At 28.1% G+C, this 26920-nt stretch overlaps 11 protein-coding genes across 11 annotated transcripts; 5 read left to right on the top strand and 6 right to left on the bottom strand.

Moving 5' to 3' along the window:
- Window positions 1–142: 142 nt before the first annotated feature.
- On the top strand, window positions 143–1164 carry T552_00254 (GTP-binding protein ypt5). Its single transcript, XM_018368872.1, has 8 exons — window positions 143–247; window positions 293–332; window positions 375–398; window positions 443–503; window positions 557–603; window positions 646–692; window positions 737–953; window positions 1001–1164. Exons 1-8 carry the CDS (start codon window positions 188–190, stop codon window positions 1117–1119), a joined length of 615 nt encoding a protein of 204 aa, XP_018227732.1. The 5' UTR covers window positions 143–187; the 3' UTR covers window positions 1120–1164.
- A 400-nt stretch (window positions 1165–1564) lies between these two features.
- T552_00253 (hypothetical protein) lies at window positions 1565–3652 on the bottom strand (the record flags this gene model as incomplete). The annotated part of the gene is made up of 13 exons (XM_018368871.1): window positions 1565–1726; window positions 1771–1912; window positions 1955–2114; window positions 2162–2187; window positions 2234–2371; window positions 2416–2633; window positions 2676–2740; window positions 2796–2859; window positions 2910–2959; window positions 3004–3063; window positions 3111–3142; window positions 3186–3554; window positions 3594–3652. 13 exons carry the CDS (start codon window positions 3650–3652, stop codon window positions 1565–1567), a joined length of 1545 nt encoding a protein of 514 aa, XP_018227731.1.
- Window positions 3653–3789: 137 nt separating this feature from the next.
- Window positions 3790–5611, bottom strand: T552_00252 (hypothetical protein; the record flags this gene model as incomplete). Its single annotated transcript, XM_018368870.1, has 9 exons — window positions 5467–5611; window positions 5353–5426; window positions 5110–5304; window positions 4942–5055; window positions 4766–4893; window positions 4375–4722; window positions 4198–4325; window positions 3912–4140; window positions 3790–3865 (listed from the first exon to the last, which is right to left on the bottom strand). Exons 1-9 carry the CDS (start codon window positions 5588–5590, stop codon window positions 3790–3792), a joined length of 1416 nt encoding a protein of 471 aa, XP_018227730.1. The 5' UTR covers window positions 5591–5611.
- Window positions 5612–5695: 84 nt separating this feature from the next.
- T552_00251 (hypothetical protein) lies at window positions 5696–7422 on the bottom strand (the record flags this gene model as incomplete). Its single annotated transcript, XM_018368869.1, has 3 exons — window positions 5696–5740; window positions 5780–7318; window positions 7363–7422. The coding sequence occupies 3 exons, from the start codon at window positions 7420–7422 to the stop codon at window positions 5696–5698; spliced, it is 1644 nt and encodes a 547-aa protein (XP_018227729.1).
- Window positions 7423–7662: 240 nt separating this feature from the next.
- Window positions 7663–8983, top strand: T552_00250 (AmmeMemoRadiSam system protein B). The gene is made up of 7 exons (XM_018368868.1): window positions 7663–7851; window positions 7898–7966; window positions 8018–8130; window positions 8187–8298; window positions 8357–8497; window positions 8541–8744; window positions 8795–8983. The coding sequence occupies exons 1-7, from the start codon at window positions 7709–7711 to the stop codon at window positions 8937–8939; spliced, it is 927 nt and encodes a 308-aa protein (XP_018227728.1). The 5' UTR covers window positions 7663–7708; the 3' UTR covers window positions 8940–8983.
- A 253-nt stretch (window positions 8984–9236) lies between these two features.
- Window positions 9237–10696, bottom strand: T552_00249 (hypothetical protein). The gene is made up of 9 exons (XM_018368867.1): window positions 10542–10696; window positions 10395–10492; window positions 10129–10350; window positions 10040–10077; window positions 9957–9988; window positions 9788–9913; window positions 9671–9743; window positions 9535–9620; window positions 9237–9493 (listed from the first exon to the last, which is right to left on the bottom strand). Exons 1-9 carry the CDS (start codon window positions 10653–10655, stop codon window positions 9281–9283), a joined length of 1002 nt encoding a protein of 333 aa, XP_018227727.1. The 5' UTR covers window positions 10656–10696; the 3' UTR covers window positions 9237–9280.
- Window positions 10697–10738: 42 nt separating this feature from the next.
- Window positions 10739–17540, top strand: T552_00248 (hypothetical protein). Its single transcript, XM_018368866.1, has 15 exons — window positions 10739–11498; window positions 11546–11569; window positions 11624–14751; window positions 14799–15294; window positions 15337–15934; window positions 15980–16063; window positions 16107–16273; window positions 16320–16490; window positions 16538–16641; window positions 16684–16812; window positions 16856–16946; window positions 16991–17152; window positions 17198–17336; window positions 17387–17407; window positions 17453–17540. Exons 1-15 carry the CDS (start codon window positions 10781–10783, stop codon window positions 17493–17495), a joined length of 6075 nt encoding a protein of 2024 aa, XP_018227726.1. The 5' UTR covers window positions 10739–10780; the 3' UTR covers window positions 17496–17540.
- A 65-nt stretch (window positions 17541–17605) lies between these two features.
- On the top strand, window positions 17606–20876 carry T552_00247 (hypothetical protein). The gene is made up of 13 exons (XM_018368865.1): window positions 17606–17796; window positions 17842–18006; window positions 18049–18139; window positions 18181–18396; window positions 18439–18475; window positions 18526–18691; window positions 18733–18891; window positions 18938–19176; window positions 19221–19805; window positions 19849–19879; window positions 19930–20049; window positions 20089–20272; window positions 20316–20876. Exons 1-13 carry the CDS (start codon window positions 17652–17654, stop codon window positions 20833–20835), a joined length of 2658 nt encoding a protein of 885 aa, XP_018227725.1. The 5' UTR covers window positions 17606–17651; the 3' UTR covers window positions 20836–20876.
- A 122-nt stretch (window positions 20877–20998) lies between these two features.
- T552_00246 (hypothetical protein) lies at window positions 20999–21409 on the bottom strand (the record flags this gene model as incomplete). Its single annotated transcript, XM_018368864.1, has 3 exons — window positions 20999–21013; window positions 21066–21259; window positions 21316–21409. 3 exons carry the CDS (start codon window positions 21407–21409, stop codon window positions 20999–21001), a joined length of 303 nt encoding a protein of 100 aa, XP_018227724.1.
- Window positions 21410–21465: 56 nt separating this feature from the next.
- Window positions 21466–23709, bottom strand: T552_00245 (hypothetical protein). Its single transcript, XM_018368863.1, has 10 exons — window positions 23550–23709; window positions 23353–23500; window positions 22852–23304; window positions 22609–22799; window positions 22411–22558; window positions 22241–22356; window positions 21845–22196; window positions 21748–21795; window positions 21593–21694; window positions 21466–21543 (listed from the first exon to the last, which is right to left on the bottom strand). The coding sequence occupies exons 1-10, from the start codon at window positions 23661–23663 to the stop codon at window positions 21512–21514; spliced, it is 1704 nt and encodes a 567-aa protein (XP_018227723.1). The 5' UTR covers window positions 23664–23709; the 3' UTR covers window positions 21466–21511.
- A 28-nt stretch (window positions 23710–23737) lies between these two features.
- T552_00244 (hypothetical protein) lies at window positions 23738–26548 on the top strand. The gene is made up of 17 exons (XM_018368862.1): window positions 23738–23803; window positions 23860–23913; window positions 23961–24046; window positions 24098–24249; window positions 24297–24373; window positions 24417–24727; window positions 24770–24933; window positions 24978–25102; window positions 25143–25163; window positions 25215–25265; window positions 25311–25351; window positions 25395–25532; window positions 25582–25690; window positions 25739–26112; window positions 26155–26233; window positions 26282–26317; window positions 26358–26548. The coding sequence occupies exons 1-17, from the start codon at window positions 23767–23769 to the stop codon at window positions 26504–26506; spliced, it is 2004 nt and encodes a 667-aa protein (XP_018227722.1). The 5' UTR covers window positions 23738–23766; the 3' UTR covers window positions 26507–26548.
- Window positions 26549–26920: the final 372 nt, after the last annotated feature.

The following is a 26920-nucleotide window of genomic DNA, read 5'->3' as shown; positions in this document are numbered from 1 at the left end:
TAACCCTAGACTAACCCTAATATAACCCTAACTCTTCACCCCTAACCCTCACAGAACCCTAGATCAACCCTAACATCAACCCTACACCAATCCTCCTTGTAAATAAACCCTAACACCATCTTCTCTCAATCCGCCTATTATAGGTTTATTCCCTGTTGAGAACTCGCAGTATCTTGAACCTAAGAAAATGGAATCACAACTGTATAGTACGAAACTTGTCCTTCTAGGAGAATCAGCAGTCGGAAAAGCAAGTATTATATAAGGAATAAGCATAATATTAACATTTATCTAGAGCAGCCTTGTATCGCGGTTTGTTAAAAATCAATTTGATGGTAATTTTTTTGAATAAATTTGATAGTTAATAATGGCATTAGATTATAGAGAAAGTACAATAGGAGGTTTATAAAAGAAGTGTTTAAGTCTGTTTTTATAATGGGAGTAGCTGCATTTCTTACACAAACATTATCTATTGATAAAACAACAACAATCAAATTTGAAATATGGTAAAGATTTCGAAGTAAAAAGAGATCAATAAAGATTAAATATGATAATTTAGGGATACAGCAGGACAGGAACGATATAGATCACTAGCACCAATGTATTGTAAGTTTTATTAATGAATTAAGAAGATAATCATATTTGTAGACCGTAACGCAAATTGTGCGGTAGTTGTGTATGATATTACTCAAGCAGTAAGTAATTTTAAGAGGAAAGAAAAAATATAGATAAGGGTTAGGAGTCGTTGGAAAAGGCAAAAGCATGGGTGAAAGAACTTCATCGACAAGCATGTGGGAATATTATAATTGCATTGGCGGGAAACAAAGCAGATTTATCAGAACGACGAGCTATAGAAACAGAAGATGCTCAAGCATATGCGCAAGAAGCAGGACTAATTTTTTTTGAAACGTCGGCAAAAAGTGCACAAAATGTAAATGAACTGTTTTATTGTATCGGTAAATGGAAATAATGATAAAGATTTATATATACTTAAAGAAATTAGCCAAAGCGCTTCCATTAGAATATCCAGCTCATAAACCACGAAGTGCAGGATTAAATCGGGATGTTGATTTATCTCGGCGATCATCAGTTGTTAATGCATCATCTACATGTAATTGTTAAAGAATAGTTTTTCTACCAGCTGGTATATTATTAAAGATCAAAGGAATACTGTGTATGTATTTAGACATTGATATTAGGTATTGCGAAATTAGCACTCATTTAGACTTCATTTTATATCCTATTATTATATTCTAAAGATAGATATTTTTTTCTTTTTTTAATGTTGATAAATTAGATATATTATAATTCAGTTTTGTTTGAAGAAAAAGATAAAAAATCAATACAATAAAATACAATGTATCCTATAGAGTAATAAACCAAAACGCTCTATAAAAGTTAAATATATAAAATTAAAGAAATTGAAAGAATACTTTAAGAATGAATTTAATGCACCAAATTATTTTATTATTAAATATATAAGACAAAGATTTAGTGTTATTGGATGATATGAAAGGAATATTAAAAAACTATTCCAGAATAAGTCAATGATCAAATAATAAATCAATTAGAATCTTACCTTATTTTTTTTTATAGTCGCTTGTTTGTTAAGAGAAGCAAATTTGGCTTCCTCTAATTTAAAATTTTCTTGAGATAGTACAGGCACAATACGTGATTTTTCGAATTCATTAAAATGTGACAATTCATCATTTTTAAAATCATTTTTACTCTATTATATATCAAAACATAATTTCAATCATCATTTAGTAATACTGTGTATTCTTTTGAAACCCTAATCATAAACGCAAGAACTTCTTGAGATGAAGGTCTTCTATAAGGATCTGATGATAACATTGTTTCTAAAAATTTATATAAATATTCCGGAAAATTAGTGTTTTTATAATCATGTTGATAACTATATTATTTTTAAAAAAATTAGATAATTTTATCAATTTACCCTTTAAAATTCAATATTTCAAGTCTTAAATTATCATATTCTTCTGCAGAATGTTTATATGGAAGTTTTCCCGGGAAAAGTAACCAATATAAAATTAGCCCAAGAGAAAATACATCTGATGCAGGTGTAAAAAATCCTTTCAATTTTCCATCTTCTCCTACTATTGAAATGAAAATGTATCATTTATATTAATATAAAAATATTTACCAAGTAATACTTCAGGTGCAGTATATCTAATATATTTTTAAATAATATAATCAAAAAAGATGAAAAACATACTCTAGTGTCCCTGTACCTCCAGATCGTGGATCTACCTCAGTAGCTACTTGACTTTCTCCAAAATCACTAACCAAAGCCCTTGGATAAAGGCTTTTTTTTGTACTTTGAAGCAAACAATTTCCTGGTTTTAAATCCCGACTTAAAGATTTCTTAGTTTAGCCAAATAAGAACATAATACAAACTGAATCATGTCATTCTCATGAAGAAAAGTCAAACCAGATGCAATGTCTTTAATGAAAGAAAATATCATCTCCAATGGAAGTATAGTTTCACCCATATGTTCCGTAAAAAGTGGCCTTCCTTTCAATCTTTTTTCTTTTTTTTTAAAATCAAAGAGTGTAGACTCATTAGATGATATTAAATCTTGAAGATAACTTTCCAGATCTCCTCTATCACAATACTAAAAACATTTATTATTAGAAATATAAAAAAGTTTTTTTACTTCCTGCAAAATATATAAAACTGGGACAGAAGGTCCAAACTTTGTTAATTTGGAATTCTCAAGCCCTTAATTGACGTTTTTAGCTTTTCTACTGAATCTTCTATATTCAATATTACTTACAAACATGATTGTAATGAACCAAGTTAGTATGTCTTAAGCGTAATAAGTGCACCTCTTTCAATAGCTTTAAAATAAAGTTAGTATCTTAAAGACCGAAAAGAACCCATCATATACTTTTTTAAGCCAGGAATGGCTATCACCAACAGGGATTCGTTTAACTGCGTCTATACCAGAATTAAATATATCCTTTAAAATACAATAAACGCACAATGACCAAGAGGAACACCGTCCAAAACATGCAATACTTTAAGAACCTCACCTCTAGATCCTTTTTATTTATAAATGATAATGTAAAATCCATAATACATGATTTACCTCGGCCAAGTAATCCTTCAGAAATAAAAAATCTTCAAAATTAAGCTTTTAAAATTAAAAAAAGAAATAAAAAACCTTTTAAAATAACCCTGATTAAATGATAATGATGAAAGAGGAGTTGGTTTTGGAGAAGGAGAATCAAATGATATAATTTCTGGTGTGGAAACATCTGAAAATGATGATGGAGTAGACGACCTTTTTGTAACATCCCAATAAAAACCCTCAAGAAATCGAAAATATTCTGAATTAATAAATGATGGAGAACGTTGTGAAAATTCATCTAATGTTTCATGAAGTTCATTTGAATGAAATGGTCGATAACAAAGAGGACAAAATGTCGTATCCATTTTTTTCATAAGTACACCATCTTTCATATTACGATAAAGGCTTAACTGCTTATTTTCACGGTCAAAAAGAATTACTGCTCCAGAAATTGAATCACGACTAAACCATTAAACCTATCAAAGATTCAAAATAACTTACAAAACAACATTCAAATCATTACAGGCAGAAAAGGGTATAACTGCTCGGCTATTTTCCATATTTTGAAACAAAAATATCAAATCCTTATGCAATTATTTATAAAAATATTTGAATTTAGTTTTAAGACTTCGAATAAAGTTTAGTGATATTGTGTCCGAAAGATAAAGAAATAAGGTTATAGATAGAATAAATCAATCTATTCGGAAAACTTTCCTGATTCAAAGGCATCTCTAATTGGATTTTTCACAGATAAAATACTATTTTTTTCAAGCCTGCCATATTGTAAATAAAATAGAATAAATATATTTTTTAAAAAACCTTTGAAACATAATAAAAAGTCGTTCAGCATCTCTCTCTTTCTCTTCTTCTGTCATTTCCGGAAGATGAGAAAGTGCCATACGTTCTGCTTCAAGTGTTTGCCCAGTGATTGGGTTAATACCATGTGGAGCATCAAAATCCTTAGAATCTGGAGAAACAAAAGGAATTCCATGAGATGCAAGGAAACCAGAGGCATAACCAAAGCCTATACTATTAATAAATTCCGTTACTATAATAAAAAATGTTAATCAAAACTAATTAAAAGGAAAAAAAATAAAAAATTTACCATTTGAATGATTAAGTTCATAAAGTAACCATGAAATGGGTTCACGAACCAATGGGGTTGGCAGCGTAATAGCTCTAAGAGTTTTAGATGAAAGCGTATCACCTCTTCCAAGAATATTTTCTCGATCTCTTAATGAAAAATCAAGTTAAATCAAAAAAACATAGAGTATATATTTACTTGCTTTGTGGTAATAGTCGAGAAACTAATAATGCCCGAATAGCTTCCGTTGAATGCTTAAGAATCTTTCGAAGAAAAGTAACAAGTGAAAGAACTCTAGTTTCAATAAGCGTATCTGAATTAATAGATGGAGGAGAATCATTCGGATAAATCCCCAGATCAATGCTTGATAAAAGCATATCTAAAATATTAAGTAATTGCTCAACGCAACGCTCAGATATATGTTCATCATCAAAAAACGTTTCAATTGGAAGATTTAGTAAACAATTAATAATTTCAAAAGTAAACTGTTGGTTAATTAAATTAGTAAATGATAAATTCAAGAGCTTAATAAGAGGAGATATATTACTAAAAGATTGTTAAATTAGTAAATATGTATAATTTTTTTTACATTAAAGAGTGCGTATCTTCATGTCGTATTAAATTAAAAAGAAGTTTTAAGTATTCCTGAACAGTATAAAGATCCTGTTCTGACCATGAATCATTAGAGACCAAATATGCTTCAAAATATGTTAAACACTAAAAATACATTCAATTACTCTTTTCAAAAATATAGAAAAAAAATACACTATTAATGATTTGAAAAATTCCCAATTCTTTCAATATTGTTATTGCCTTTCCATGTTGTGTTGTTAATAGAAATAAAATTCGCGTATAGACAAATATTAAATCAAAATTCTCCTATATAAAGAAAATTCTTATCAATATACTATTAACTGGTTTATTTTTTCAAACTTTTCTATGAATTAATGGTAACTCCAAAAAATGCATATATTCCTTAATAATACGTTCAATACCCTTTTTCTCAATAAAAATATCCCTTGATCCATCATAAAGAAGCATTATATTAAAAATACACCGTGTTGCGTCAATTGATTTCTCTTGTTTTATATCATCAGGAAATGCTAATTGAAACAAAATAGAAAACCCCTAAAAATTAGTTAAATATGGAAAAAAAAGCGCGTCATATAACAATACATCTCCTGAACCCATTATTTCTGCTGTTTCATCATCTCTAACAATTTTTTTTAGTTGAGAAACACATTCATATTCTTAGTCTTTAGTACAATTTAAATTCTATATAAAACTTACGTTCTTCAACAAATTTCCCTCGTTCAAGACCATTTTTTAAGCAATTAACTATCCTCTCTATCTCCTTTTTATCTATATCTATTAGTATTCTTGTTTTGATGCCATTTAGCCCATAAACAACCATGATATATTTTTGCCATTGATGGTAAAGATATCGAGGGGAGGCGAATTAGAGGAGGGATATAAAAATGCAGGAAATAAGTAATAAAAGAAAATAATGTTTTATATTTTATACAAATAAGATAGATTGCAAAAGTGTATATGTTTCAATCATCTAAAAAAATTAATGAGGAAAATTAAGAATAGATCTTACATAAAGTGCTTGTAAAACTTCTAAATTTTGACGAGCATAATTAAGCCAATCCTTTGCAAGTTTGCCTGGAATACCAGTTAATCGATTAAGCTCACGTGTTGCTGCATCTAAATTACTTTTTTCAAGATGAGCTTCTGCACGTGCAAGAATATGATGAACATGATTTCCATCGGTAAAAGCGGTTTTTTTAAACATAAAGAAAGTCAAGAACCGACTGAAAATATAACCTAGTACGCCAGTATGATCAGGACATAAGCTAACCTTATGAATTTCTTGAGAAAGATGTTGAAATCGATGAATTAATTGAGTTTTACTCATAATTCCCTGTTGATGAGATTCAGGCGGAATTGATGTAACCGCTAATTGTATAAATTCATCATTTTTACATAAATCCTTTAATGCATTAAGTTCTTTTGTAAATGGTTTTTGCTGTGGATCTTCAATAGTCCTTCGTAATGCTTGAAATGCAATTTGTAATCGTTGAATATGAATTATATTTTCAGAAAAATTCTTCATTTGAGAAAAGAGTATTTCTAACTGTTTTAGATGTTTATAAAGATGTTCTAATTGTCCTAATCGTCCTCCACGTTGTTCTTCAACGCGTGCTTTCATCTCACGCATCCAACGCCTTTGTAATTCAATTGCCTGTTGAATAAGTTCATTTTTTAACTTTTTCTCATTAACATCCTCCTGTTTTTTTAATGCTTCTACTAAACGTTCACGATAAAGCATCTCCAAACGTTCATATTCATATAATAGCGCAGATATCCAATATGTCTCCTGATTTTCCATCTGTATCTGAAGAGTTTTTTCCTGAACCTTTAAGAGATCTTCAAAATAATCTTTTTGTTCTGTTAATTTTTTATTCAATGTTATATTTGATTCATTATCAATATTTTCTAAAAAATTGTTTAAAGAATATGCCTCCTGTTTTAAAGCTTTGAGATAATTTTTAAATTCACCAGTAGCATTTGAATTCTGTATTGCTTTCTCAATTTCTTTAATAGAGTCCATTAAAGCTTGCATCGATGAATGAACAGGTTGTTCAGGTGATTTTAAAACTGGTGTCTCTAAAGACGTCTCTGGTAACTTATCTGAACTCTCTTCTTCCAACAATTGAAAAGATTCTGACGGCTTTTCTTTAGGAGGTTCCTCTTTTTTTGAATTATTCTTTTCATTTGAATTATTCTTTTCATTTGAATTATTCTTTTCATTTGAATTTTCCATTTCCCTTGTTTTAGATGATAAATACGGCGCATACCTTTCATCATCGATGTCACTATCTTTCATTTTCCTACTTTCTTGGATATCAACATAGCGCTCATAAAAACCATATTCATGAACTGCCACAACGATACGTCGAATCAATGGAATTCGCTCACAAATCCATTCTGAATATTTACTCATAGGATATGCCACTGAATACGCTGTAACACCAACTACTGTTCCCATAAATCCACCAAACAATGATCTTAAAACCCATTTTGAAACAAATCTAATCTCTTTTTTTTCGCTCCAAAAACCAGAAATCTTTCTCTTCTACAATCTATCAGGGAAATAAAGACATAAAAGACCTAATTGACCTGATTATGGCGGAAAATAATTGGAAAAACAGGCTTAAGAAGCCTCTTTGATGCCAACATAAATTTTACAACGTTCAAGTAAAAATCTCAGCTTCGACTCTTATCATTCAGTTGCGTGACATAAAAAATATGAAAATAAATATTTAAAGGATTTAATAATAATGGTTGTTTCTTTGTTTTTTTTTCCTTAATTTTTAGTTAATTTTTTTATCATATTTTTTTCATGCTTTTCTAAAAAAATTAATTTATTTTTTAAAAATATTTATTATTTTTCAAACTTAATTTTCTTCTCTTTTTTTTAAAATTTAATAATCAGGCGGCAGAATACTAAGTTTTCTTAAAAAATATGTTACGACGAGCCTCTCATGCAGGAACCTGGTATCCAAGCAGTGAATCAATACTAATTAATAATCTTGAAAAATTTCTACAAGTAAGAACGAATGGAATTGAGAAAAATAAAAATAAGGAAGGAAAAGTCTTAATTACGCCGTACTATATATTTTTTATTCAATATATAACTTGATTTATATTTTAGACATGCAGGATATGAGTACAGCGGAAATACAGCAGGGATAGGATATTCGCACATGAATTGGAGTGATGTGTAAGAGAAAAAGGATTGCAAAGTCATTTTTTTCTAAAGGAAATATTAAAGTGATAGAGTTTTTATTCTTGGACCAGCACATCATGTAGATCTTCAGAAATGTGCTGTTTCATCTTGTACTGAATATGAGACGCCATTAGGAAAGCTAAAGATTGATCAAGAGGGTAATAATTAAACGTAATATCAAAAGAATTATGTTTGTTTAATTAGTCAAAAATAGTGGTCAGGTCGTTAATAAAAACGGGTTACTTTTCTCAAATGGATCTTGAAACAGATGAAGATGAACATAGTATTGAATTGCAATTACCATTTATATATTATCAACTTGCTGAGTATGTTTTTTTCTATTTTAATAGATGGAAATATATGTATTGATATGGTATATTTAAGATCATCACCGAATGCAAAAATTATTCCAATTCTTGTTGGTGCAATTTTACCAGAACAAGAGCACATCTATGGATGTCTTTTAGCGCCATATTTAAAAAATCCAAAAAATAGGTTTATTGTTTCATCCGACTTTTGTCATTGGTAAGGCAATAAAAGTTAAATTATTTGACTAAAGATTATTAAGGGGGCATCGATTTTCATATACTTATTATGCAGAACCAGGTCAACCTCCTCGCCAAATATCTCGCTTGAATCCACCGTCTTCAGCATGTCCTATTTATGCTTCGATTGAACAATGTGATAGGGAAGGCATGCGTAGAATTGAGGACGGGAATCATGAAAAATTCATAGAATATCTATTGAAAACAAGAAATACAATTTGTGGACGGTAATTTTATTCAACTAAATTTAAAATATGACTAATCTATTAATAAATAGACATCCAATTAGCGTAATACTTTGTGCATTAGCTGAAGCGAAAATTCATCAGAAATTCCATTTCCTTCATTATACACAAAGTAGTTTATGTAAAAAAATATCAGACAGTAGTGTTAGTTATGCTACTGCTATTGTTTCATATTAAAAAATATTATTCAATGATTTATATTTTTCTATGTCTGTTGAAATATATTCGAGATAATAATGCTGAAATGCTGTTTATATTATGCATTTTTTGAAATATAACTAAAATCAATTTTTGAAATGAAAATTTGAAAAATTCAAGATTCAAATCATTAAATTATTGTTTCAATATCTATAAGAAAAGGAAACTTGGTAATGAAAAAATCATTCGAAAATGGTAATATTATATATTTTTTAAGTCATGGTTAAAATCTTCCTAAAAAAAATTAAAACTATTAAAATTATTTTTTATTATACTTACTTTATGAATTTTTTTCTTATCAATGCTTGTAGCGAAGGACTTCATGAAGTAATTGATGGACTTGATGGAGGAAGCGTATCATTATCACTAAAAAATCTTTCTTTTTCAATAAAAAAAGATGATTCATTTTGCATTTCCTTTATTTCAGAAATGGATGTAGAGCTTTGATTTAATGTAGGCGATTCTTCCCATGAAAATGGAGTTCCAGGCGATGAACTTAACATATCTATCATACGACCATTTAAAGGACAAATCTATAGGGATAAGGAAAATCAAATCAAAAATGTAGACAAACATCTCCATGATCATCTTTTGATTCATTATGAGCGGTATTTTTTGCAATTACAATTTCATGAGACATATTAATCGGTGGGTACCATGCTATTCATACCAAGAAAAGGGATAATGTCAAATAAATAAATAATTCTTACCTTCATCTCGTTCCAATATTTTTCTTTGATCATCACTAATAATGCAATCTTGATATGTAACCTCAAAAAATCCCTACACACCAAAATAAGTTAAAATAAAAAAACTGAAAAAAAAACCCGCCATCCTGGATGCAAAAATCTTTTCCGTTTTTTTTTAGACAAATCTCCTTGATTATTTGAAGGTGGTGTTGAAAAAAATATACGCTTTTTATTATTTTTTGTAAATGTTTCAATAGACTCATTCTATTGAAAATTAATTGATTTCTCCAATTCATATCATATATACTGATGATTTAGTCTCTGATTGTTGATCAACCTCTAAAAAATTGTTTTAAAAAAACCATTTTCCTAAATTTCAATACCTTTTACCTTCTTGTTCTTTAATTAATGTTTGTGGATAAATAAGTCTAGATAGAATATTTTAAAAAATGAAAGATTTTAAAAAATAATTCGACTACTTTTTAACATGCGTAGAATATAATAATGCACGTATTTCTGGATATTCATTAAAAAATACCGGTCGTCCAACAATTGCCTCTCCATCCCCTCCCAGAAATTGAATTTGTCGAACAATAAGTTTCGCTGATATTTTAAAATTACTTTCCTCATAAACCTCAAGTAACATATTCTTCAATGTTAAATATGCCCCTCTAATTTGTGTAAAACGCTTTCCAAATTCACTAAAACAACCTATCAAGACATAAAATAGCCTTTTTTTTTATACTTTTGATATGCTTCAACACATTCCTCTGTAAATTCACAAAAAATAATGCTTTCCATGTCAGAAACCTCTGCAAAAACTGGGCTTTTATATGTAATAAACTAATCATCTCTCTTAACTTTTTATTCTAAAATTAACCTGAAAACATACCCGGACAACCTGGACACGATTATGCTGTCCAAGATGCATAGGATTCTCTGATATTGAGGCCAGTGAGCCCCTCAATTTCCCCAAAATCCAGCTTTTTAGAATTCCACTCATCATGTCATTTTATATAGAGGTCGGAGTCGATTCCAAGATGCTCGTCAAAATCACGTGCAGACTCTGTTTAAAAATAATTCAGTGGGTTCAGATTCTTGACAAAACCCATCCACCCTAAGCCCGAGGAAATGGGGTTTTGGACAGATTTTTTGACAAAAAAGCCCATAAATGCTCAAAATATAGAGGATTCAGGAGGACTGACAAGCTTTAAGACGTTGAATACGCAGGAATCTAATATAAATGAATTTGGTGATAGACCAAGTGAAGAATATTTCAGAGAAAGAGAGAATGAAGGTCGATTTCAGGAGAGAGAAGACGAGATAAATGTTCTTGATGAGATGTATGCGCTTGGAAGTCGTATGTGTATTCCGGAAAAAAGTCATTATAAGCCAAATAGTGGAATATATACGTCGAATACGAGTATATATGGGGGTTCTAATAATTCGGAGAATACGAATGCAGCGACGTCTAATCCTTTAAAGCGTCTTACAGCGCTTTTTCTGCGGAAAACAAAGAAAGGAGTTGGTCCAGTGGTAGATAGGGTTTCAGTTCTTCAAGATGGGATTTGTAGAAATATTGCAGGACATAGTGTTCAAGAGGACCAGATATTGCAAGGGCAAGTTCAAGGAATTGGAGTATCTGGAGCTCAATTGCCGGGATTTATACTTCAACACGATGTTTCTAGCGATTCAGAGATAATTTGGGTGCCACCAGTTGAACAAAGTTTTAAAGAACGATCAATTTCGATGGTTTTAGAGAGATTGAGAACAGGACGATTGGGAAAGGATTTCTGGATGAAGGATGAAAATTGTCGGGCATGTTTTTTATGTGATGCAATATTTACAGGTAAGAATGAAGGGGTATTTATAGCTACAAACACTAAAGGAAAATAGGATGGCGTCGACGACATCATTGTCGTAAGTTTTTAAATAAAAGAAAATTATCATAAGTGAAATTGATGAGATTTTTAGGAACATGCGGACAGATTTTCTGTTCTAAATGTACGACATTGATTCCGGGCAAAAGTTTTGGTCATATTGAAAACTTACGTGTATGTAATCGTTGTCATGCAATTATTAATGAATATGTTGATGTGAATGGAGAAGAGGGAAATGTATTTTCGGAAAAACCATGCCTACGATCAATTTCTCAGAATTTATTTCGTTCAAATCATTTTATGGAAGTTTTTTTCCCAAAAAAACAATCATTAGATACACCTTTTTCTCCGAGAAATAGTGAGAAATCGACATGTGATGTATTCGATACATTTGAATCCATGTCTCCAGCTTCTTTTGGAGTGAGCGATACGATGGATAATAATACGTTTGAAACGAGTGAGAATTATTTAGCATCATCTTTTAAATCTTTCAATTTGGATCCCACTGATGATAAATGGTCTACATCAAAACATGAATGGATACAAGGGAAAAGAAAAAATCATGTTTTACATAAGAGAAATCACTTTGTTAGTCATGATATAAAATCATTTAGTACGACTCCAGGAGATATGAGAAAAACTTCGAATCGAATGATCGTTTCGACACCGCTTGTAGAAGAAAATGAAGATGTATCTTCGGAACATTCAATTCCGTTGCCTATAACTAATGAAAAACTTCAAATTACAAAAATGGGGAAGAAAAAAGCGATAAGATTTGATCATCGTTTGAAGAAACAGAAAAAGGTTGATGGAAAACAAGGGAATCTTTCTGTTTCCGAGGATTGCGTAAAAGATATTGAATTAACATCGGAAAATGCACTTCTTGCTTCATCTTTTCCTTCTATTTCTAAAAAAAAATCTCATAAGGTGTCACCGAATGATACATCTTTAAAAATTATAGACTCAAATTCATTTCCTTTATATTATGTCCGAGAACTTTTGAAACAATTACTACGAGACTCAAATGTATCGTCTGTTTTAAATTGGGAACAAATTTTAACTCCAATGCTTTTTAAGATCGTTGACAATATTAATCCTAATCTTCGAAACGGTGATGATATTGATGTACGTCATTACGTTAAAATCAAAAAAATCATAGGGGATCCTACATTAAGCTGTTATGTTCAAGGTCTTGTATTTACGAAAAAACTTGCATTAAAGAAAATGAGTACTTCTTTGATAAATCCGAGAATCGTTTTGATAACATTTCCCATTGAGTATCATCGAACAGAAACTCATTTTATGTCATTGGATCCTGTCATTGCGCAAGAAAAAGAGTATCTTCGAAACCTTGTAAATAGAATAATTTCATTACATCCTACAATATTATTTGTCGAAAAAAGTGTTTCTGGACTAGCTATGCAATATTTATTTGAAAGTAATATTGTCGTTGCATCAAATGTAAAACCCTCCGTTATTCAGGCAATCTCACGTTGTACGAGAGCTGATATTATTTCATCTATTGACAAACTTGCATTATCACCAAGGATAGGAAAGTGTGCTTATTTCAATTTAAAGACTTTTGTAAATCCAACTTGTCCTAATACGAAAAAAACATTTATATTTTTAGAAGGATGTCCAAAAGATCTTGGTTGTACAATTATTCTTCGTGGGTCAACTATTCATGAACTTTCTACCGTAAAACGAATAACAGAATTAATGGTATATGTGGTTTATAATTTAAAATTAGAAACATGTCTTATGAGAGATCATTTTATTTCACTATCAGATATACCTTCGAATAAGCTTACATCAGACCTCTTAAAAGATTCTTATTCCGCAATTGATCGTAATACTCCTATAACGTCATATGATGCTATTATAGAAATATTCGAAACAAGACTTTTATCTGCTTCTCCATATGTTAAGTTTCCTCCACCATACATGCTTTTAAAGGCTCGTGATTCCGAAAAGTATCTAAAGGAATTCTTAAACGACAAGAAATCAGATATCTTGGATCAGAAGATTAATAATTTTTTAAAGGAAATGAGTGTTTTAGATAACGATCATTTATTATTAAATATAAATCTAGCAGAAATATTAAAAAATGCTGAAATTGAAAAGACACAACAGGAATTAAAAATTCAAGAAAAAAATTGGAAATCCTATTTTGTTCAGGATATTGGAGTTGCTAGCCCCTTTTCTCATCAAGGATTTGCTGTACTTTATTCGAGCGTATGTACTGCATCGGCGATACCCTGTAAAGGCCCTGGTATGAATATTATTGAATATTATCGCGAAACGGATTGTACATTGGGACAGTATATTGAAGATATGTGTTCAACTGTTAATATAATTTGCAATGCAAATCTTTGTGGACGAAGACTTTTCGAACATCATCGAAGTTACGTACACGATCATGCTCGTATTACAGTTTTTATACAAGAATTGGATCATACTATTTCTGAAATACAAAAAAATATTTTTCTTTGGAGTCAGTGCAAAATTTGTAAAAAAAGTACACCAATGATACCAATGTCTGAAAATACATGGAAGTATTCATTTGGAAAATATTTAGAATTGATATTTTATAATATTTCTCTTTACAGTAAAGCCAGTACTTGCAACCATGATATAAATAGAGATCATATTCGTTATTTTGGATATCAAAATTTTGCTATAAGATTTCAATTCGATTATATTGAGCTTTATGACCTTTCATTGCCTCGTGTTGAAATAATATGGAAGTCAGAAGGATGGATTCGGTTGAAATTGGAAGAATATAATTCAATAAAATCAAAAATCGAGAAATTCTGTGATTCCGTTGAAGTTAGATTAAATAGTATTCCGTTAGATACTATACCTTTGGATAAAATTGAGGGATGTAAATTCGAAGTAGATCGCTTTAAAAAAAAAATTAAAGATGAAAGGACTTTTCTATTAAATTTTTTGAAAGAATCATATGAAAATTCTCATCCTTTAAAAATTTTACCACTTAATCGTGTTTTAAGAAGTATCCAAGAGATGGTTATCCAATGGGATGTTGATTTTAGCGAATTTGATAAATACTTTTTTCCTTCTGAAAAAGATATACGAAGATTTACTTCTTCACATCTCAAAAAACTCTTTATGGATAAAGAACTTATTTCGGATCACAATTATTCTAAAGGTTTGGAAGTTCCTGAAAATCTAAATTCTGAAGTCGATGATAAGTTATTAAGAGTATTTTATATGATTTCATTTTTTGTTTTTATTAATTTTTATTGCAGAATAAGAATGGACTTTTACTATTAAAAAAAGTTTCCAGTGAAAAGGACTTAAATTTCATGTCTTCTAGTGAATCTGAATTCTCGCTAAACAAAAATAATTCTGATACAAATATTTCTCATTTTGCAAAAAATGCCTTAAAGACCTCAAATAAAGAACAGAATATTTTTACTAAAAATACTTATCAAATAAACGATAAATTGGTTCAAGAAATATGTAAGCTTTCGAGTGATAATAATAATTTTTCCAAGAAAAAAGAATCCGACGATAATGCTAAAGAAACTAGTTTAAATGATGTTGTTAATACTGGAAATGAAATTTTATTTGATAACAATAATTTTTCGAATTCATCTCAGAAGTTAGATGTGGAAAAATTAAATAATTCTCTTCCTGCATCATCAATTGGAAATTTTTCTTTTAAAAATTATTTTTTCAGAAAGAACTTTGCAAAAATTCTTAAATCAGATCAAAAAAAAACAAATTATAATTATAAAAAAGGTAAATAATACGTTCAAAATATATCATAGCTGAAAAGCATAGATCTTCGATCTACTTTCAAAAATAAAAGAGATTTGGATATACAATTTAGGGCTCAAAATTCAGAAAAATTTAGTGAGAGTGCTTCTTATTTTTCCAATGATTTTGATCCATTGGATAAGGAATTCGAAAAGCAACGGATTCATAAAAGACGTTTAAAAATTAAAAAAAATTACTCATTTCTTCCATCATCATCAAAACCTATTGTAGAAGTTTTTCAGAATGTTCAAGAAGCTGTTAATGAAACCTCAGATGATGATCTTATTAATGAGCATAAAAAAATAAATATAAATTTGAAAAAAAAAGATAAATATGAACTCAATTCAGACAAAAAAGGGAAAAAAATAATTAGAAGATCCCGAACTATTGACTCATTTAATTTATACGGAAATAAAATGAATCTTGAAAACTCGCAAAAGGATTCTGACATTTCTTCACTTGAAATTCTTTATACTTCTCCAGAATGCTTTAAATTTCCTAACGATGATATTATAGATGAAATTCCTACACATGGTGCCGAACGAATATCTCTTATGAAATCTTTATTTGCATTTTGGGCTGACAGAGCTGCTGTTGGATGGTCTGCATTGAATTATCCACTGTAAGTTCATATTAATTAACTGGTTATTATTATTAAGTATCTTAGCAATCCATGTGAACATGTATTTGCAGATTCGGATGTAATCATTCGAGAGGATGAACCAAGTTCACTTATTGCTTTTACATTAAGGTAAAATATTTAAATTCTAAAGATAATATTATTAATTTCATAGTTCTGTTGATTACTTAAATAAACTTAAAGAAATGGAGCATATTAAAGCTCTTTATAATATAATTGAAAATTCAAAAACTGAAGAAAATTTAAAGAATCTAAGCGAATTAACGAAGAAACCGTTAGAAAATGCATTATTAAAACTTACTGGAACTCATTTAAAATATCGTAAAGACTCTATAAATATTATTAAAATTCTAATGAAAAAATCTAGAATTTCAAGAAGGTTCTACACAGCTATTTTGCAAAGTATTTTATGCAGAGCAATTTGATGCATTTAGACGTGCATGTAAATGTGATGAAGACTATCTTTCATCTCTTTCAAGATGTTTTAAGTGGGACTCTTCTGGTGGCAAATCAGGTTCTGCTTTTCTTAAAACTAGAGGTTGGATTTAGTGTTTTTATTAATTAATCATTCTAAAATATTTTTAGATGATAGATTAGTTTTAAAACAATTATCTCGACTAGAAACAGAGGCTTTTATAAAATTTGCACCTTCTTATTTTGAATATATGTCTCAGGCCTTTTTTCATGAAGTATTATTAAATTATTTTATTGAGTTATATTAATTTATTAAGTTACCTACTGCAATGGCTAAAATTATTGGGTTTTATCAAATAGGTTCTCGAAATCCTCATACAGGAAAGCTTACAAAAATGGATGTATTAGTAACAGAAAATCTTTTTTATGGAAAAAAAACATCTCGAGTAATATATTTTATAATATACATTAATTTTTAAAAATTTTTAGATTTTTGATTTGAAAGGTTCTATGAGAAATAGACATGTACAATCAACTGGCAAAGAAAATGAAGTATTATTAGATGAAAATTTGGTTGAATGTAGCTATTATCTTCTTAATGGACTTGTGAATAATCAATTATAGTTATATATGATTCCCCATTATTTATTCGTGAGCATTTTAAAAGAATTTTAAGAGCATCTTTATGGAATGATACCTTGTTTTTGGCAAAAATGAATGTTATGGATTATTCAATGGTTGTTGGCATTGATGATGAAAGACAAGAATTAGTTGTTGGGATTATTGGTATATTTTGAAATCATTTTATTTTTTTAGTTTATTTATTTATAGATTGCATTCGTACTTATACATGGGATAAAAAATTGGAAAGCTGGGTTAAAGAAAAAGGTTTAGTAGGTGGCGGTGGAAAAGAACCTACTGTCGTAACACCTCGTCAGTATAAAAATCGCTTTAGAGAAGCAATGGATTCGTATGTTTATTTTTTTGTTTTTTCCTTCCCTAATTAATTGTATTAAATAGTTATATATATGGTTCACCAAGGTATCTTATTATAAATACCATCTTCTTAATACTAAATAATAATAGTTGTTGGTATTTATTTGAAAGCGCTTTAGGACTTAAGATTTAATTTTGAATATAAAAGCAATAAAGTAATCTATATACAAAAATTTATTGTATTATAGTATTTTAATTTAATTCTATTATTTAATATTTTTAATAGTTTTTTTATAAAACTATTTTCAATATTTTATATTTCAACTTAATATCGCTTAAATGGCAAATAATGGACGGGTCTTATAAAGGAGATTTTGTAAATAGAGATAAGATGACATCTTTTATGTCTCTAATGGATTCTTTGACTACTCAACAACGTCTTGCTGTAACAAGTTCTCAGCGATTTTTGCAAATTTTGGCAGGACCAGGTTCTGGTAAGAAATAGCTTTTTTTAAAAAAAAAAAATTAAAAATATCAAGGAAAAACGCTTGTTTTGATTAGCAGGATTATTCATATACTTTTAAAACAAAATGTGCTTCCACAGGAAATTGTAGTAGTAACTTTTACGAATAAAGCAGCAAAAGAAATTAAAAATAGAATTAGTTCTATAATTGGAGAAGATATTGGGAATAAGATAGTTTCCGGTAAATATCATGTTTTTATTTATCTTTTAATTCTTTATTTAGGAACATTTCATTCTTTTGCGAGACAATATCTTGTAAAATATGGGTATTTAATTGGGTTAGGCATTTTTGGCATTGCAGACAGATCTGATAGGTTTGAAATCTATTATTATTTATTACATTAATAATTTAAAGTATTTTTTTAATTAAAAAATATCTAAAAGAAAGAAATATTGTAGACTTGGAAATTCTAACAAATAATACTACAATTAAACTTTCGCCTAAATCAATTATGAATCTAATTTCATCCTTAAAGTCAAAAGAAATCACTGTTTCTGCTTATTCAGATGCGAGGAAATTTCCAAATTCATCTAAACTCTTATATCATCAAGAAATTTTAAATATATATAGGTTTGGTGATCTATATTGACTTGTATTATTTCTTATGATTAGTTATTATCAACGATCTCTCCTTGAAAGCAATTTACTTGTAGTATTCAATTTGATTTGATAATATTTTTTTTAAAGAAAATTATTTAGGATTTTGATGATCTTTTATTGCATTGTTTACAATTGTTCAAAGAAAATCCTTTCTGTGCTAAAGATATTAAATATATTTTTGTTGACGAATATCAAGATACAAATCTTATTCAGTATGATATGGTAAAATCTTTGATACATGAAAAATCTTCTTTGACAATAGTTGGTATTTGTTTAATTTTTTTTTCTTTCTCTAATAGTCAATAGGAGACCCGGATCAAAGTATATATAGTTTTAGATCAGCAGATATTACAAATTTTGAACGTATGAAAGAAGATTTTCCAGATTCAGGAACTGTCTTTTTAGAGCACAATTTTCGCTCATCAGGAGCTATTTTGCAGACAGCTTTAGCATTAATTGAACAAGGTAAGTATATAAAGATTTATGGGTATATTTTATATAATTTTTATAGATATAAATCGTCCTGAAAAAACGCTTTATTCAAGCTTAAAGGACGGTTTTACTCCTGTTTTAAAAGTCTTAGATGATCATGTAAAAGAAGCTCAATGGATAGCAAAGGAAATTAAAAAATATGTAGAAAATACTTCTGGATTTTTGACATATAAGGACTTTTCTATTTTAGTACGTTCTTCAGTTCTAACACAACCAATTGAAAATGCATTTCAAAAATTCGCTATTAATTATAAAATGGTGAATAAATCTAAAGATATCTTTAAATGTAATTATATGGATAGGTCGGTGCTTATAAATTTTATGATCGTCAAGAAATAAGAGATATTATTGCATATTTACGATTAATATGTTTTAATGATGAATTGGCACTATCAAGAATAATTAATATTCCTAATCGTGGCATTGGCAAAAATAGATGGGATTTTATTGTTAACAAGTCAAAAATGAACAAGAAACCTATACTAGTAATATTGGAAGAGATAGCTAAAGGAAAACACAATACTGGAAAGATAATAGATAAAAATGTCGAAAATTCAATTATATCATTTATTAATACTATAAACAAAATTAAGAATTATATAAATATTCAAATAAATTCACCTATTTCTAGCATTCTTCTTTATGTTTGTGAACTATTGGATTATGAAAAATATTTATTAAAAAAATACCCGGATAATTTTCATGAAAGATGGAATAATGTTTTGCAATTTATCAATAATTTTAATAATATTAATTCAGAAGATGATAATATGTATTCTCACATAAACGAAACTGATAATATATATCAAAAACTTTTGATAAAATTCCTCGACAATATATCTTTATTTTCTGATACAATAGAAAACGAAGATGATACATGTTTAAAGGTTGATATAATAGTTAAATCAATATTAGCTAATATATAAATAGGTTACTATTTCTACTATCCATGCTGCAAAAGGTATTTTATCTTATTATACTTGGATAAACTACCAACTTTATAATTTTAAGGTTTAGAATGGCCAATTGTATTCTTACCTGGTCTATATAATGGATCAATACCACATTCAAGAGCTGAAGATATATCTGAAGAACGTCGATTATTATATGTTGCTATTACTCGCGCTCAAGGTAACTAGTTTCTTTCTCTATAGTAAGCTAACAAAAAAGCTATGCTTTATCTATCTTACCCTGGTAAAAATAGTTTTCAAGACAAATTGGAGCTTTCATCTTTTTTAAAAAAAATATCTTTTGTCTCTTCATTTGAAAAGCAAAATCCAAAATTAGATATACCATTCATTAAGACATTATCTGAACTTTTAAAACGATCAACACCAATTCTTAATTTTTCAACGTATTAAATTAAATATTTTTCTATATTTTCTAATGAATTTTAGAATTAATATCTATAATAATAATCTTTTTATTGATAATACATTTTGCAATTTTTATAAGGAAAAAAATAAAAATACAGCAGAAATTGAACATTTAGAATATTCTAATGATAATATGAGTATATCTGAAGGACAATTGAATCCTAAATATACAGGATTTATAAATCTTAAAACAGTTCTTAATAATCAACTAAATGATTATAATCAAAAACAATTATCAGAAGAAAAAAATTATAATTTTAAGAAGCATAAAACACATCAATCCGTAGAATCTACATTAAAAAATGAAACCAAACATTTAAATGTTTCTTTTAAATCTCAACCAAAAAGTGTTAATAAATATATAAATATTCAGAACTTAAATATACAAAAAAAGGCATCCAATAATAATGATATATCCTTGGAATCCCAAACACAACTAGCACAGTCATTAAAAATAAATAAAATAGCAGAAAAACCTATTGTTAAACGCCTTGGAATACGCAGAAGTATTCTAAAACGCACTATGTTTTATGGAAAATAAGTAAATCAAATATTCATGAGAAATGCACATATAATGATTCATATTTGTATATATATTTACATTCTATATCTTTTACAAATTTAAATAAACTTTACAATACCCAACTATTTATATAGATTAGGATTTATTTATATATTTTATACAATTAAGACAATAAGTAAGGTTATCTTTTTGATATCTATAATCAAATAAGTCTTTATAGTCGCTTTATATTATATATACTGTATTACTCTACATATGTCACAGACAATATGGTGACAGGAAATACAAGAATAATCATCAAAATTAGGTAGGGTATCAGATGCGAAAATAATAACTTGATCACAATCATCACATTGTAATGATTGAATATCGGATTTTTTATCTTTAATTAAATGATTATTAGGCGTGTTTTGAGCTGAATATAATTTGGCTAACGTAGAAGCTATTAATATCGATTAGGAATAGACACAAAAAACAGTGTGTTAATATAAAGATTACTATATATTTCCTCAAGTGAAGGGCGGTTGTCCTTATATTTCTTTTTCAGACGATTACATATCAATAAATCATTGAAATTCCGTTTTTTATTCATATTTTAGTTTTTAATAATTCATAGTTTTTTTTAAAAAAAATTAAACGATTTTTTTATTATTATATTTGAACAATTAAATGTTAAATATATATGATCCATTTTTTAATCCCAATAATGTATCATTCCATCCCAACCTAATTATATGTAAAAATTAAAATAATATAATAGTGATTTTTATATTACCTCCTGTTACAACTTTACTTGTTTCTTGAGGATGAAAAGCTATCGTTGATAAAGGACCATTATGTGCGGAAAATTTCTTATACATTCTACATGTTTTCCAATCTGTGATATAAATTAACATTCAATTGGTATAAAGAAAAAAAATAATAAATCACCCCAAAAACACGCATAACCACCAGAATCTCCACTACACAATAAACGTCCTGATATTCATTAAATTAAAGCAATAAATGTAGAAAAAAATAAACTAACCGTCAGGAGAAAAATTAACCTCAAGGGCATATCCAGCACAACTATGTCCTTTAAAATTTTTTTGACGTCTTTGTCTAAATTTATCTATAACTGAAAATACAATTATTTGATTGTCAAGAGATTGACATGCTACATATTTTCCGGAAGGGTGTAATGCAACAGATGGTAAAGAATGCATATAAGGCTCTGCAATATATTTAATTGGAACGGGTATTCCATATTCCCAAGCACGTAGTGATTTATCATCAGAAGTTGTTATAAACCGTCTATTTTCATCAATAAATGTAATTGTATTTACTGCTCCTAAATGATGATCATATTCTTGTATGATATCCCCAGAATTTATATCAAACTATAAAATTTATAAATAATAAAAAATAAAAGGTAAGAATATACTTGAACAATTTTTTTATCAGACATCCCTGTTAAAAACTCATGTTGTTTATCGTCATCTGGATTAAATTTAACAACATATGGAATTTTTCCTGTAGTAAATCGAGATATACACTGTCCTTTTATAATATTTATGATTAAAGCATTTTCACATAAGAAAAAAAATAATTTACCTGTTTCAGTATCCCAAAGTTTAATCATTCTATCATAACTAGCACTTAAAAATTTTCGTCCATCATTTGTAAATGTTATATCTCTCACGCCCGTACTATGTCCAAAATATGTACGAAGAAGAGATCTTTCATGGTAAACATCCCAAAGCTAATAATGAATATGAATACAATGTTATAGTTTAAGATAAATGGGAAAACCTTAATTTTAGAATCCATAGATCCGGAAAGAATAAGATGTCCAGAACGTGGAAAAAATCTTGCAGCTGAAATAGTTTTAGTATGACCTTCCCATGTATGAATACGTTTTTTAGGAACAAAACATTCTTGTTGTCCTGGCTCCCTTAATAGATTAATATCCAAATCCAGAGGTACATGCATATATGTTCGACCTAATTAATAAAATGTAAAAATAAATCAATTGAATTAAAAAAAAAAGATTACCTTGATAATCGTACATGCTCTCTCCATGAAATACGGTTTTTTCTACACCAGTTGTATTAACATCGATATTTTGAGATTCAATGATCGGATTCGAAACAGGTATTTCGTCTTCCTCATCTTCATCTGTTTCTGGAGGAGAAAACGTTTGCTCCGTTTCTTTAAATACATATTTAGCCCATGGTCCCTTATATGTATTTTCTCCATAAACTGTTTCTAAATCTCCCGTTTTTTCTCTTAAGCTTTTTATCTCTTTAGTTCGTTGTTTATTAAATTTTCTTTCCAAAACACTTTCTCCATTCTGCTTCATAGCAAGCTCCACATCCCCAACAAATGCATTTGGTCCATGAAGTCCCACTGATTGAAGCGACGGATCTCTAGCATATCCAAATGCATTAAATGTACGATATTGATCACGAAATGTTGCTTCTGAAAAACCCTGTTCCTCAGCATGACCTATATAGTCATCAATCCTTCCTTCCCTTTTAAAAATACAATATATACCCGTAATTACTGTCTTTTTTTCCAACATTCTCCCATTAAACGGATTAATTGGTCCTTGAACTGGCTTAGAAAGATCTTCATACGGGATATTTAACATAATTTTTCCATTTTTAAAGTCATTTTGCATCAATCTAAGCCTCTTTGTATCCTAAAACTCATTTTTCAGTCTTTTTTTCCCGGAAAAAACCCTTAAAGACCTGTATAGATACATCTGGCGCTGCTACCACTTTTCTAGCGAAATTTGACGCTTTTTTCTCTCTTTTTTCTTCATTTTCACTCTCCCCTGAAGATGTATAGTTAACAAGAGACATTTACAAATTCTGGGAAGGTCTCTGCCTATTTATATTTTTTGGATTTATTTGCTTTTTTTTTGGATTATCTTTGTCGACAAGCTAACGACAAATATTTTTAAACATGTGGGTTTTAGAAAGCAGCTCATTCGAGCTAAATGGTACATATATATATCCTAATTTTGGTTTTTATAGCATATTTTAATGTTTTTTATAGGGTTTAGAAGATATTTAAGGCCAGGAAAAGAGTATTTGGTTGGTCGTGCAAAGTGTAAAAAAAAAGCATAAAATAAGCGTTAAAAGAGCTTATAATTGAAGATATCACGGATATCACGATTGATTCTAATACGGTAAGCAAGAGACATGCTAAATTTGTCGTTGTTTCCGTAGAAAAAGGAGCATCAGTGGGTGAAATCAGTGATTTAGAAAAAAAACTTATAAAGTGAATTAATTAGCTACTTTTGGAGGAAAAAACAGCCATTTATTTGATTGATCTTAATTCTAAATTTGGAACAATAGTTAATGGTGAAAAATTGGGGGAATTCTCGAGAAAATGCGATGAAAATTTTTATGAAATTACTTTTGGAAAATGTCAAGGAAAATTTAGGTATAAATGGGAAAATATCCATGAATTATGGTTAACAATGATATAAGACTTTCTTGGAATCCAATTGTTTTTACATTGTCCGGAATAAAGCTAAAAGACATACAATTACTAGTGGAAGCATATGGTTTTATAGAAATAAATAATTTTTATATAATATTTATTTTTAGGAATTAAAATCACAAAAGAATATTGTGACAAAACGACGCATGTTGTTTCTAAACAAAGGAATACAACGAAAAATCTTCAAGCTTTTATTTGCGGCGTATTTGTAGTATCATATTCTTATGTACAGGAACTTGTACGAACAATAGATCTTTTAGAATTGAATTTTGATGGAGGGTTCCCTAATCCTGAAGATCATATTCCTCAAGACAATCATTATTTAAATATTAATGTTTCTCCAAAGGATTTTTTGCCTAATAAGCAACGAAGACATTTATTTCGTGGGTTAACATTTATTTTTTTTGATAAAAATCAGGTAATATTTATGTTTTTATTAGAGTATAATATATATGATTAGTATTGTAACTTGTCTCTTCCAATAAATGCTGCTAGTGGGAAAACAGCGTTTTGTAATGAAACTTCTAACATTGAACAAATTATTATATTTATGCATAATTATTCTAATGTAATTGCAGTATCTCCTCTTGATAATTTTTACTTTGTTGAAATGGCATGCAAAAGGTTCTTTTTAATATCTATATATTTTATATTAATTTATGATTTAGACTTAGGATAAACATGATAAGTCAAGATAAATTTTTTGAGCCTATAGTAAAAATGGATTTGTCTTTATTTGAGAAGGATTTCTATATAAACAATGATCCAAATTATAAAAATAATTCTATCATAAGTAATAAGAAAATATTTTAAAACATTATAACCGAATTTAGATAATACAAATTATAATTCTCGTATGTTATATTAATCTTAAAGATCATTTCTAAAATATTTAATCAATTTAGAAATATTTCCTGCCTCCAAATCCGAATTAAATAATGAATTAATGTCTCAAGGTAATTAAAAATTATTTAATATTTGAAATAAATATAAATTATTAGTATTTAAAAAACGGGATATAAATGTGGTTTCAAATGATAATGTTTTTATTTATTTTGTTGTTTAAACGGAATTGACTATTTAAGGGTAATAAAGAGGATATTAAGTCATCAGAACATATAAACGAAGTTTTTGATAAAAATGATACTTTATCACAAAGTTTTTCAAATTGCAATAAATTTTCAACTAAAGCGAGAATTATATATCCTATTTCTGATAACGAAGTACTTTTTTCATGTTAAAAATTATAAAGACTGATAAAATATGTTTTAGAACACTATTTCTACTGATTCTAATATAAAAATGGATCCTGATTTTTATAGTCCTGTAAATTCTCATTGTTCTCAAAATTTATCCTCAAACAAATTGAATATTATGCATGGTAAGAGTATTATATATATATATATATATTACTCTAAACTTTATAAAGATATTTATGATGATTTTCTTAATACATCTAATTCTCCAAGAAAAATTCTTCTGAATTCAGGAAATTCAAATAAAAGTAGATATGAAACTAATTCGTATAATTGTTTAAAATCAGATTTATCTCTTATTTCTACAACCAAAAATTTTGAAATTCCTTTATCTTCAACTTTACAAGAAAATAAAATAAATTCATTTCAGACTATAAAAAACGAATCATCAGAATCACAATTTTCCAAGTCAACTGAAAAGTATGAAAAATTAAAGGCTATTGAATATTTTAAAGTAGAATTAAAACCACAAAAATCTTTTGTAAATTTGTCTTCTCGTTGGGATCCTAAATGGAATGGAAGAAAAAATTTCAAAAAATTCATAAGAGTTTATTCTAAAAATTTTTATGAATAAAGCTTATTTTTTTAGGTTAAAAAAACACAACCTCAAACATTTACACAGCATATTCGTCTTGTAGAATATAAGCCTAATCTGAAGCTTATTCAAGGTATATAATATTCTTAATTTTTGCTTATTTAATAACGTATACAATTAGAATCAAATAAACAAAAGAGTAATGGACAAATATTTAGTAAGAAGATTTTTAAATAAAAATAAATTAATTTTTACAGAAAAAAATATTAAAAACACAAGTTCTGATTCTAATAAAACATTCGTATTTAAAAATAAAACTAAAACATTTTCAACAAATATTCAAAATTATTTCGATATCACTCAAGATGATAGTGATGATGATGATCCTTTAAAATTTAGATTCTAATTTATAATTCATATAGTATGGAACTGTCTTTATAATATCATTAATTTATTTGTCTATTTTACATAAGTATTGATATATGTCAGTTATATTTATATTTATTTTTTTTTTATTTCAGGAACTTTTGATAATATTATTAATTTATTAACATGTAGTAGTTGTTGTTTTTCAGTAAAATAAAAATATTTTATTTATTTCTGTTAATATTAGGCTATATATTTAAATATTCTTCTATTAACAATTTCATAAATATGATTATTTCTTTCAAATTCATGACGAATCTAACTTTAATAAGCTAGATTTTTTTTGAAAAATAGTTACCCATTTACGTGATTCATTCTTAATTTTTTCTAGCGCTAAAATAGTTTAATTTTCTAAATCTTAAGAAATTCACTTTCTCTGTATCTTAAAAATTCT

This window comes from Pneumocystis carinii (genome assembly GCF_001477545.1).
Source record: "Pneumocystis carinii B80 chromosome Unknown supercont1.1, whole genome shotgun sequence".
In the NCBI taxonomy this organism is placed as follows: Eukaryota; Fungi; Ascomycota; class Pneumocystomycetes; order Pneumocystales; family Pneumocystaceae; genus Pneumocystis; species Pneumocystis carinii.
This window is presented reverse-complemented; position numbering and strand designations above follow the sequence as displayed.